Below are 12196 nucleotides of genomic sequence, written 5' to 3'. Positions count from 1 at the left end.
ATTTTTTACCCATTTTTTAACAAGCTAAAACCAATTTTTGAAAAGAAGCTTAAAACATAAATTTTTTCATCGTAAACATCATCTAATAAATCTTTTAAAATACAGTGATAGGCATGTTCACAAAATTTTCAAGTAGGATATTTCACATGGAAATTATTTTGTTTAAAAAGGTGATTATTTAACTTAAAAAATGAGGGGTCAACCATGTCTGTAGGTCAAAAACTAGCGAAGTTATGGGCAAATGTCTGTTTTTAAAAAACTGCACTTTTCTGCGACCATCATTGACAATGCCTTACAATGACTTACTGTACAAAAAAAGCATGTAATGCATCATTGTTTCCCACGATGATCCATTTTAAACAAAGGCGATTTTATTTTATGAAATCTAACTTTCACTGCATGCTGACTTCTGTATCAAGGATAAAGTACCAACACTTTTTAGACTACGTCGTCAAGTTTCTGGTGTCGAAATTTCAAATTTTTGTATTTCCCTATGGGGATTACACAGTTAAGCCATTGACTGTGAGCTACATGTACTGTGGTCCAAACTTTTTGGATTGAATGTCGCCCTCTATAATAAGCAATGTGGACATATCTAACAGTGACCTACCTAATATTACTAATCTATGTTTCCGATGATATCCAAGAAGCTAAAATATTGTATCTTCAGAGGGCAGGGCTTTGAGTAATGAGGGAAATTACGGGGTAAAATACATCACGTTTTTCGAGAAATTCGCCATCTTGAATAAATGCAGAATTTTCAGTGGCACATCAATGTCAACAGGATTGAAAGTTGAGTCAAAAAAAGGAATGATCCTACCGTTTATCCTCCGGTGTTGTCCTGAGTGTCTCACAGTAAGGTACAATGCCATACAAACCAAAAAGTATGATCCCAAAAATCTCCCACAGCGATCCAATGCGAATAAAAACATGGTGTAACCGGTCAGTTAAAATTGAAGCAGTAGGCTCTGTCACGATTAAAAATTGCACACATGATGAGTTGAAGTTGAATCCAGGTTAAAAATGTTCAAATACGTCTAAAAGTCCACAGTAAAATAACACATCAAAATAGGTTAAAAGATTGGGTGGATGAGTTGTAGAAAGTAAATCTGCAAGCGATGATGGAATCCCGAAGTAAAACAACTCGGGTGACGCAGCAGTAATTGCACAACAATGGTATCCACGTATCCAATATCAAAACATCCAATGGCGGGAAAAATTAAAGTCTTTAAAATACAGCTCCATGCAGTGGTCCAATAATTCTCCAAAAGTCCTCAAAACGTTGTAGAATAAATAACGGAGAGGGTAATAAGGGCAAAAATTTGGAATAAATCGAAAAAGTGGAGAATAATTTAGAAAAATTTGGTGTAAAAACGGGAGAGCTCTCCGAAAAAGTGCGACCACTCTCTCTGACGTCTCTCTGTCTCCAGAGTCGGTCAGGCATCCAGGATTTTGCCCCATCTATTACAGCCTGCTACCATCGCATCCATTGGAGTAAAACTTTGCATAGGATTGTACTGTCACTGTACACTTTTTTCAGTTTGAGCCTAAAGAAGCTCTGTTGAATTCAAAAACTGATGAAAAGTCTACATACGGGCATGGCCTTACATGTATTCTTGTTATTTGGTGAAGCAGGCCCAGTTAAGTACATTGTACAATATTTTGTATTATATACCTCATCTAAAGATTCGCGTCATCTGATTGGTTAAAAGAGAACGGGCATAGTTTTGACTATCCCCACAAAAGTAACTATTCCCCGGGCATAGTTCTGCATGTGCTTTGTTCCCAGCGTAAAATGATATTACGCACATGTTAATGGTTTTCGCGTGCTATAATTACGCGGAAATCGTCTGTGCCGTTCGCATTGAAACTATTATTTTCTCTTTCCAAAATCAGCTTTTAACCAAACAGATGACAAGAATTGGATATAAAACAAATATTGACTGCTGTTTTATTCGGTATGGTTAAAATTATAGGCAGGTGATCTCAAAACCATGACTACGCCTCGGGCATAGTCATGGTTTTGAGATCACCTTGGGCCTATAATTTTAACTATGCCCCTCATAGCAGTCAATATTTGTATACTGAATCTCTTACTGTCCTGTTAAGGCATCTGTGTACTCTAGACATTGTTTCTTTTGCAAAATTGAGTTTTTTTGATATGTTTGTACTTTGTTATGTTTTTTATAAATACAAGGAATGAAAATCCAGATTTGTAAACTCCAACTGCAATATTTTAAGGATTTTATTTCACTATTCCACTCGTGTTTGAAATTGAAAAGGAAAGAAAATCTTTGTTGTACCAGCAGGGTACACGCGCAAACAATGCATCACGCTATGTCGCGCAATTTGTTAACGCACAAATACGCTTACGCGACGCGCCACTTATCTGCATGCGCCGGGCGCATCTTATGGAAACACCACGGAAGCACAAAAACCTAGTGGTCAAATGGCTCCGTTTTAGCTGATAAAATGTTCTTTCCCCGATTTAAATATCAAGTTATGAATGGATTTCGCTCAAACTTCTCAAGGGGCCGTGGATTTACCCGATGTTTATGTAATGTAAGGTAGAAAAATAAAAACTGCCCCATTCTCCTGCGAGATTCGAAGAAAGTGCAAAATGTGACCACTTTAAACTTCAACGGCCATTATTTCAATGTTCATTTTCTCGGTAAAATGACGATTTAGGTACACGATAACTCAATAAATACAGCATCTATAGGTAAGCAAATATCATCATAAAAAGCATGATCGACTCAAAAAACGGTTTTCTCATTTTTTTATATTTTGGTCTATTTCCGGTTTTAGGCATCATTTTGTGCAAATAGGTGTTTGTGAATTTTAAAAAGTTCAATTTGATGCCCTATATGGTCAATATCTCAAAAAATAAGGCCAATATCAAAAAAATAAAAAAATAGTTTTTGGAATGGAGCCTCAAGATATAGCTAAAAACAAAATAAAATATTTTGGAAAGAGTGTTTTTTTTTTTATGATGTACTTAACTAATATTGCCAAAAACTCACTTTTTTGTGATTTTCTTCATAATTGTTGTTTTTACCCCAAATCTGTATTTATATTAAGATTCATTGATGTCTTGCCATCATAAAAATGTATACTTTTATATGTCTTGCGCGAATAATTACAAAGTTATTGCACTTTTACTACATGCATGTTATTATTCAAGGTTTATTACAACAATGCATATGGCAGCCAAAAGGCTGAATTACATACATGCTACAAAGAAATTGGCAACAACAAAACACAAAATATATCTTACATCAGCATGAAATCCAAAACGAAATCACATACAAACTAAATATAACTGCAAACAAGCTAGCAAGAAATTATTGACCTGCTCCTGAAGCATCCTTGTTCCACAGCTGAACCATGTATGGGATGGGACTACGCTACAGTATCTTTGAGTGCGCACCTTGGGTAAAGACAGGTGGTTAGCGTTTCGCAGGTTCCTACCAGTCTCCTTCCTGTAACCTGGAAGCCAGCTACGGAGAGTACACAGCCTCCTTAATTTTTGTTTACTATTGACAGGTTCTCACTGCTACTCCTGGAGCCAAGTGAAATATATTTTGAAGATTTCAGTGTGTTTTACTATCCATGTGGTCTGACAGATGAACAAGCTGAGGAAAAGTAAGCAGTGATGTAAATGAATGGGGCTATAAAATATGTAATGCAGGGTAGGTGACAAAAAGGGGCAAAAAGCTGTGTTTACTGGGTTTAAACTGGCGATTCAGTCAAATATTAAAAAGTAGCACAGAAAGCTCATAAACAGTAACATAACTTTAAGTAAATCGGTCAACATAATGTGATGTGATCAAGCAAAATCAGTCAGAAGTCGGAAATATTGATTTTCAGATATAGCCAAACAAATGAAATAATCCTTTTGTTTCCTATTGTTTTGGAAACTCTTTAACTGCTCATATTTTTAACTGGCTGTCCAATTTCATTGGGGTTTTCTGCCAAATGTAGCTTTGCAAATGTTGTTACAGTCCAAAAAGAAACTGAAAGTTTTGTCTTGAGCATCGAGTCCTTAAAAGGATTTCAAGCATTTTGAATATGATATGACAAATTTCAGTTTAAAAACTGCACTAGTACGCAATGAAAACACATATGCCTTTAATGATATGTGACATGATCAAGGGTATGAGTCGCATGTCGACCCTGGTCGAAAATGAGTTTTACATATATGTTAATAAAGAGTACAGAGCGTTCAGAAACAGAAAACCCCATGTTGATATATGACTTTTCTTTGCAAAGTTATGTCAATTTATCAATCGCTGAAAACAATATAAAACAAAAGAATTTTAACACTTTCTTTTTAAACAATATCTCAAAATCAATTTTAGCGACATCCGACTCATTTCCCTTGACCGTGTCACATATGTTACCTGTAATTACAAAATCTGGCCGTATTACATTCAGGAAATTAGTTTTGTTATTTAATAATTATTCAATCATTTGTTTTGAGATGAAACATTGATTACTTTTTTAGTTTTTGCCATTTTTGCCGGCAAAACCTGTTTTACCAAGTGGAAAAACAATGTGGTTAAACCTGTAGCAAAAACCTGTAAACATACCCTTAAATCTCTTCCATAGCCTACTTTTCAGACCTACAACATGTAAGAGGCCAAATAGCCCTTCAGTGTACAAAAATGTATGGTTTTTGTGTGTCAGTCCATACAAAAATTTGCAACCATGACTATATGGAAGTAGTAAGGTCCTATTATTAAGGGAATTGCATACATGTAGTGACAGTGTGGCCTTGTCTGATTTTTGTTCGATACCTGGGTAGATTCCCCATGTGTGTCTGTTTTTTGTTAACTAAATTGACCACAAGGATAGAATCAGGTCCTGAATCTATGCAAAGACAGCTAAATATTATGTTCCTGGTTCCTAAGTATGCGTCACATGAACCCACTAAAATGTATTTGTTTGTTTGTTTTCAGGAAGCTGAGGGGACGTCTTAAAGTTTGTTCCAAGTCCATTGTATTTGAACCTCAAGACACAGCCTACCCAGTGGTCAAGGTACTTTCACAGATACATTGGTGTAATAGATATAAACATAATGATATATTGGGAAACAACTAGGAAAATAAAAACTAGAAACCACAGTTGTGTTTGACCAAACACGAATATCTATGCCCGTGATGACCACACCTAACCCCCTTCCCCTATTCACAAACGAAAACTTGGTGAGCACCATGTGAAACCCCTTGTTTTAAACTTTCATTTGATATACATGTAATGCTCATAACACTAGACTGGCCCACACTCTCTCTAATACCTACCAAGCCTTCACTCGCATGTATACCCCACCAGACCCTCACTCTCTCTAAAACACCACCAGACTGGACCACACTCTCTCTGATACCCCACCAGACCCTCACTCTCTCTTATACCCCACCAGAAACTCACTCGCTCTAAAACACCACCAGGCTGACCCATACTCTCTCTAATACCCCACCAAGCCTTAACTCTCTCTTATACTCCACTATACACGCACTCTCTCTAAAACACCACCAGACTGGCCCACACTCTCTCTTATACCCTACCAAGCCTTCACTCTCTCTTATACCCCATTAGACCATCAATCTCTCTAAAACACCACCAGACTGGACCACACTCTCTCTAATACCCCACCAGACCCTCACTCTCTTATACTCCACCAGACACTCACTCGCTCTAAAACACCACCAGGCTGACCCATACTCTCTCTAATACCCCACCAAGCCTTAACTCTCTCTTATACTCCACTATACACGCACTCTCTCTCTAAAACACCACCAGACTGGCCCACACTCTCTCAGTATACCCTACCAAGCCTTCACTCTCTCAGATACCCCATTAGACCATCAATCGCTCTAAAACACCACCAGGCTGACCCATACTCTCTCTAATACCCACTGAGCCTTAACTCTCTCTTATACTCCACTATACACGCACTCTCTCTAAAACACCACCAGACTGGCCCACACTCTCTCTAATACACTACTAAGCCTTCACTCTCTCTTATACCCCATCAGACCCTCACTCTCTCTAAAACACCACCAGACTTGACCACACTCTCTCTTATACCCCACCCCTTAACCAACCACACTCCTTGTCCCATCATGACAACCTATTGAGGTGGTCCAAGGAACCAAAATCAAAATGCCTACACATTCCCTTTTAAGGGAGTTTTTGTCAAGTGATCAGTTTCCTTGACGCCTGCTGCCCTCATACACATTGAACATTTCGCTGGTCATGGCCTGCTGAGTGGATGGGAGACCACTGCTGCCCTCATACACATTGAACATTTCGTTGGTCCTGGCTTCCTGAGTGGATGGGAGACCAATTACACATATTGCCCCCTGTAGCCCATGACCTTTGACCTCTGGGGTCGGGGGTACCCTAGGAAATTTCTAGGGGTCATGGGCCATCATTATACCAAGTATGGGCCCTGAGGCTACTTCAGTTCTTTCGCTAGAGGAGTGCAAATAACTGGTCTTGAGAAGGAGAAGAAGGAGACGAAGAAGAAGAACTAGATGCCACAGTAATGTGTTTTACCAAACACGAATATCTATGCCCGTGACCACACCTAACCCCCTTCCCCTATTCACAAACGAAAACTTGGTGAGCACCATGTGAAAGCACTTGTTTTAAGCTTTCATTTGATATACATGTAATGCTCATAACATTGGACTGGCCCACACTCTCTCTAATACCCTACCAAGCCTTCACTCTCTTTCATACCCCATTAGACCATCACTCTCTCTAAAACACCACCAGACTGGACCACACTCTTATACCCCATCAGACCCTCACTCTCTCTTATACTCCACCAGACCATCACTCTCAGCCTACTCTCTCTGAAACACCGCAAGACTGGACCACACTCTAATACCCCACCAGATCCTCACTCTCTCTAATACCCCACCAGACCCTCACTCTCTCTTATACTCCATCAGACACTCACTCGCTCTAAAACATCACCAGACTGACCCATACTCTCTCTAATACCCCACAAAGCCTTCACTCTCTCTTATACTCACTATACACTCACTCTCTCTAGAACACCCGCAGACTGACCCACACTCTCTCTAATACCCCACCCCTTAACTAACCACACCCCTTGTCCCATCATGACAACCTTTTGAGGTGGTCCAAGGAACCCAAATCAAAATGCCTACACATTCCCTTTTCAGGGAGTTTTTGTCAAGTGATGAGTTTCCTTGACGTACGATTCAGACCTTTATCATTGCAAACACAGGTAGCTAACAAAATACTACCTATTGCGCTACACTGTGTTAATAAGTCGTACCTAGTTTGCTTTTTAAAGCCTTTAGACTTTGACCTCTGGGGATGCGGCTGACATAGAATACATCTAGGGTCATGGGTCATCATTGTACTAAGTATGAACCCTGAGGGCGCTGTAGTTCCTGAGCTGGAGCTGTTTGAAATTTTACACATATTACCTCCTGTAGCCCATGACCTTTGACCTCTGGGGTCGATGTTACTGCAGAAAATATCTAAGGGTCATGGGCCATCGTTGTACCAAGTATGAACCCTGAGGGCGCTATAGTTCTTGAGCATAAGCTGTTTTAAAAATTTACACATATTCCTCCCTGTAGCCTATGACCTTTGATCTCTGGGGTCGTGGCTACCATAGTTTACATTTAGGGGTCATGGGTCATCATTATACTAAGTATGAACCCTGAGGGCGCTATAGTTCTTGAGCTAGAGCTGTTTGAAATTTTACACATATTGCCCCCTGTAGCCCATGACCTTTGACCTCTGGGGTCAAGGGTACCCTAGGAAATTTTTAGGGGTCATGGGCCATCATTGTACCAAGTATGGGCCCCGAGGCTACTTTAGTTCATGAGCTAGAGGCGTGCAAAGGAAGCGTGAGAAGAAGGAGGAGAAGGAGAACTAGATGCCACAGTAATGTGTTTTACCAAACACGAATATCTATGCCCGTGACCACACCTAACCCCCTTCCCCTATTCACAAACGAAAACTTGGTGAGCACCATGTGAAAGAATTTGTTTTAAGCTTTCATTTGATATACATGTAATGCTCATAACACCGTCCTGGCCCACACTCTCTCTAATACCCTACCAAGCCTTCACTCTCTTTTATACCCCATCAGACCATCACTCTCTCTAAAACACCACCAGACTGGACCACACTCTCACTAATACCCCACCAGACCCTCACTTTCTCTTATACTCCACCAGACCATCACTCTCTCTAAACACCACCAGACTGGACCACACACTCTCTCTCTCTCTCTCTCTCTCTCTCTCTCTAATACCCCACCCCTTAACCAACCACACCCCTTGTCCCATCATGACAACATTTTGAGGTGGTCCAAGAAACCAAAATCAAAATGCCTACATTCCCTTTTAAGGGAATTTTTGTCAAGTGATCAATTTCCTTGACGTACGATTCAGACCTTTATCATTGCAAACACAGGTAGCTAACAAAATACTACCTATTAAGCTACACTGTGTTAATAAGTCGTACCTATTTTGCTTTTTAAAGCCTTTAGACTTTGACCTCTGGGGATGCGGCTAATATAGAATACATCAAGGGTCATGGGTCATCATTGTACCAAGTATGAACCCTGAGGGCGCTGTAGTTCCTGAGCTAAAGCTGTTTGAAATTTTACACATATTGCCCCCTGTAGCCCATGACCTTTGACCTCTGGGGTCGATGTTACTGCAGAAAATATCTAAGGGTCATGGGCCATCGTTGTACCAAGTATGAACCATGAGGGCGCTATAGTTCTTGAGCTAAAGCTGTTTAAAAGTTTACACATATTGCTCCCTGTAGCCTATGACCTTTGACCTCTGGGATCGTGGCTACCATAGGTTACATTTAGGGGTCATGGGTCATCATTATACTAAGTATGACCCCTAAGGGCGCTATAGTTCTTGAGCTAGAGCTGTTTGAAATTTTACACATATTGCCCCCTGTAGCCCATGACCTTTGACCTCTGGGGTCGGGGGTACCCTAGGAAATTTGTAGGGGTCATGGGCCATCATTATACCAAGTATGGGCCCCGAGGCTACTTTAGTTCTTGAGCTAGAGGAGTGCAAAGAAGTGGTCTTAAGGAGAAGAAAAAGTCGAAGACTAAACACAACAAATACAACTAGATGGCACAGTAACTGTGTTTGACCAAACACGAATATCTATGCCCGTGACCACACCTAACCCCCTTCCCCTATTCACAAACGAAAACTTGGAGAGCACCATGTGAAAGCTTTCATTTGATATACATGTAATGCTCATAACACTAGAATGCCACAAACTCTCTCTAATACCCTACCAAGCCTTCACTCTCTTTTATACCCCATCAGACCATCACTCTCTCTAAAACACTACCAGACTGGACCACACTCTCTCTCTAATACCCCACCAGACCCTCATTCTTTCTTATACTCCACCAGACCATCACTCTCTCTAAAACACCACCAGACTGGACCACACTCTCTCTAATACCCACCCCTTAACCGACCACGCCCCTTGTCCCATTATGACAACCTTTTGAGGTGGTCCAAGGAACAAGGAACCAAGATCAAAATGCCTACACATTCCCTTTTAAGGGAGTTTTTGTCAAGTAATCAGTTTCCTTGGGACGTGCGATTCAGATCTTTATCATTACAAACACAGGTAACTAACAAAATACTACCTAATGTACTACACTGTGTTAATAGGTCGTACCTTTTTCGCTTTTTAACGCCTTTAGACTTTGACCTCTGGGGATGCGGCTAATATAGAATACATCTAGGGTCATGGGTCATCATTGTACAAAGTATGATCCCTGAGGGCGATATAGTTTTTAAGCTAGATCCGTTTGAAATTTTACACATAGTGCTCACTGTAGCCCATGACCTTTGACCTCTGAGATCGATGTTACTGCAAAAAATATCTAAGGGTCATGGGCCATCATTGTACCAAGTATGAACCCTGATGGCGCTATAGTTCTTGAGCTAAAGCGGTTTTAAACATTTGCACATATTACTCCCTGTAGCCTGTGAACTTTGACCTCTGGGGTCGTGGCTACAATAAGTTACTTCTAGGGGTCATGGGCCATCATTATACTAAGTATGAACCCTGAGGGCGCTATAGTTTTTGGGCTAGCGATGCTTCAAATTTTACACATATTGCCCCCTGTAGCCCGTGACCTTTGACCTCTGGGGTCGAGGCTACCCCAGGAAATTTCTAGGGGTCATGGGCCATCATTATACCAAGTATGGGCCCCGAGGCTACTTTAGTTCTTGAGCTAGAGGAGTGCAAAGAAGTGGTCTTAAGGAGAAGAAGACGGAGGAGAAAACTAAACGCAACGAATACAATATCTATGCCCCGTTGCACGGGCATAGATAATATCTATGCCCCGTTACACGGGCATAGATAAACGGGCATAGATAAGGAGAAGGAGAAAACTAAACAGAACAAATACAATATCTATGCCCCGTTACACGGGCATAGATAAGGAGAAGACTAAACGCAACAAATACAATATCTATGCCCCGTTTGCATGGGCATAGATAACTTAAAGAAGTACAGAAATCAGCTCTGCAGCAGTTTTATTTAGACAGCAGAATACTGTAAAAGCACAAGTAAATACTGTTTACAATTTTAATATCAATTAAAGACTGTTTCAAGACTGTTAATGAAAGTTATCTGACAACTTATTTTGCTTATTGTAGGAACTTCATCTTGTGGATGAAAATAACTTTTTTCTGTGACCTTTTTGTACACCTTTTTTGTACATATTGTACATAGACTTATAAAATATGCTTCAGACAAAATACGCTTTAGATTGATGTCCATGTTGCTTGTTCACAAGGTAGTAAAAATCAGTAAAAGTGTTGGGAAATCCTTTGTTTTCTATCGTTTTTTGAGAAGTTCAATGGGCCATATGTCTCAAAACAAGCTCTGCCAACATTACAGTCCATTTGTAGTGGATAGGCATTGCTGGACATATCATATGACGATGAGTCCTTCATTGTTTTCCTTTGTGTTTTTTTACAGTTTATGCTAAGAGATACTTCAAAAATAGAAAAATGGACTGGTCCACTTTTGTCAAGGTAAGATCTTCAATCTCACTCCTTAGTTTAAGGGGACAAACCTTTTTCATGAGGTCTCCTCCCATATGTCCCTATGGAAGCCATGACCTTAATGTTCAACACAGGGAGTGTGAATTTCAAACAGTGTGATTCCATTTGAAATCTGCACCCTCTGTGTAGGAGATTAAGGTCTATAGTCGAGTAGATGCCTTGCATAACATTCTGAGAGGTCAAAAATTACAGGTGCCTAGTGGGCACTCTTGAGCAATAAGAGGTCAAAGGTTACACGGGTCAAACCTCAAAATTGCTCCGATCTGGTTAAAAGTTATGCCAAAATATTTCTCAGGTCACAAGGTTTCTGAAAATATATAGTTTGACCTACCTACGACAAATCAGTCAGGAGTTATTGGCGAATTAAGGGGCTCCATAGGGGTCAGACACATTAAGTGTATCAGATTTTGATAAAAATGGTCTCAAAATAATTGTCTGGTTATGATAATTTAGCAAAAGAATAGTTTTTACTATGTATGACATTTCGTTACCTAGCTAACGTGGGAAAACATGTCAACCTCAGTTGGACTCAATGGGCAGTAACTTGTGGTGTGTTACCATAGTAACAAAACATTGTAGATAGTGCAAACCATTTCTTTTCTGAATAATTATAACAGTACAAACATTTTAAGACCATTTTTATCAAAATTGGGAACCTTTCTGTGTTCGAACCCTATGGAGCCCAAATTCCAACCTTTTAGCCAATAACTCCAGACTGATTCGTCAGTAGGTAGGTCACACTCATATTTTTTCTTAATCTTTGTAATATGGGGAATATTTTGCAATAGGTTTTAACAAAATCAGAACAATTTTGAGTTTTGACCCCTGTGTAAAGTTTGATGCTGAATTTCTTGGAATGCTCAAGGGAGCCCACTGGGCATCGCTTGTATTCTTACTCAATATACCTCAGATTATATCAATATTAAAGCAAAACATGTACATACCCAACTATACACTCAAACGCAAGTCCTATCATCATCATCATTGTAAACACTTCTCGTCAGCAGTTTGACATAGCGCCATCAATAAAGTTTCTCCAAGTAGGTCTCTCTCGAAAGTTCAGTCGCTTTCTTTAT

General features: G+C 39.9%; 1 protein-coding gene across 1 annotated transcript in view; it reads left to right on the top strand.

Moving 5' to 3' along the window:
- Positions 1-12196, top strand: part of LOC140146479 (protein FAN-like) — a 41564-nt gene that overhangs the window by 1995 nt on the left and 27373 nt on the right. Inside the window, exons 2-4 of the mRNA XM_072168341.1 lie at positions 3547-3645; positions 4962-5040; positions 11035-11090. Of these exons, the coding sequence (XP_072024442.1) occupies positions 3547-3645; positions 4962-5040; positions 11035-11090 (234 nt within the window). The remainder of the gene's footprint in view (positions 1-3546; positions 3646-4961; positions 5041-11034; positions 11091-12196) is intronic.

This window comes from Amphiura filiformis, chromosome 2, assembly GCF_039555335.1.
Source record: "Amphiura filiformis chromosome 2, Afil_fr2py, whole genome shotgun sequence".
Taxonomy (NCBI): domain Eukaryota; kingdom Metazoa; phylum Echinodermata; class Ophiuroidea; order Amphilepidida; family Amphiuridae; genus Amphiura; species Amphiura filiformis.
Note: the sequence above shows the minus strand (reverse complement) of the source record. Positions and strands in the feature narration are given on the sequence as shown.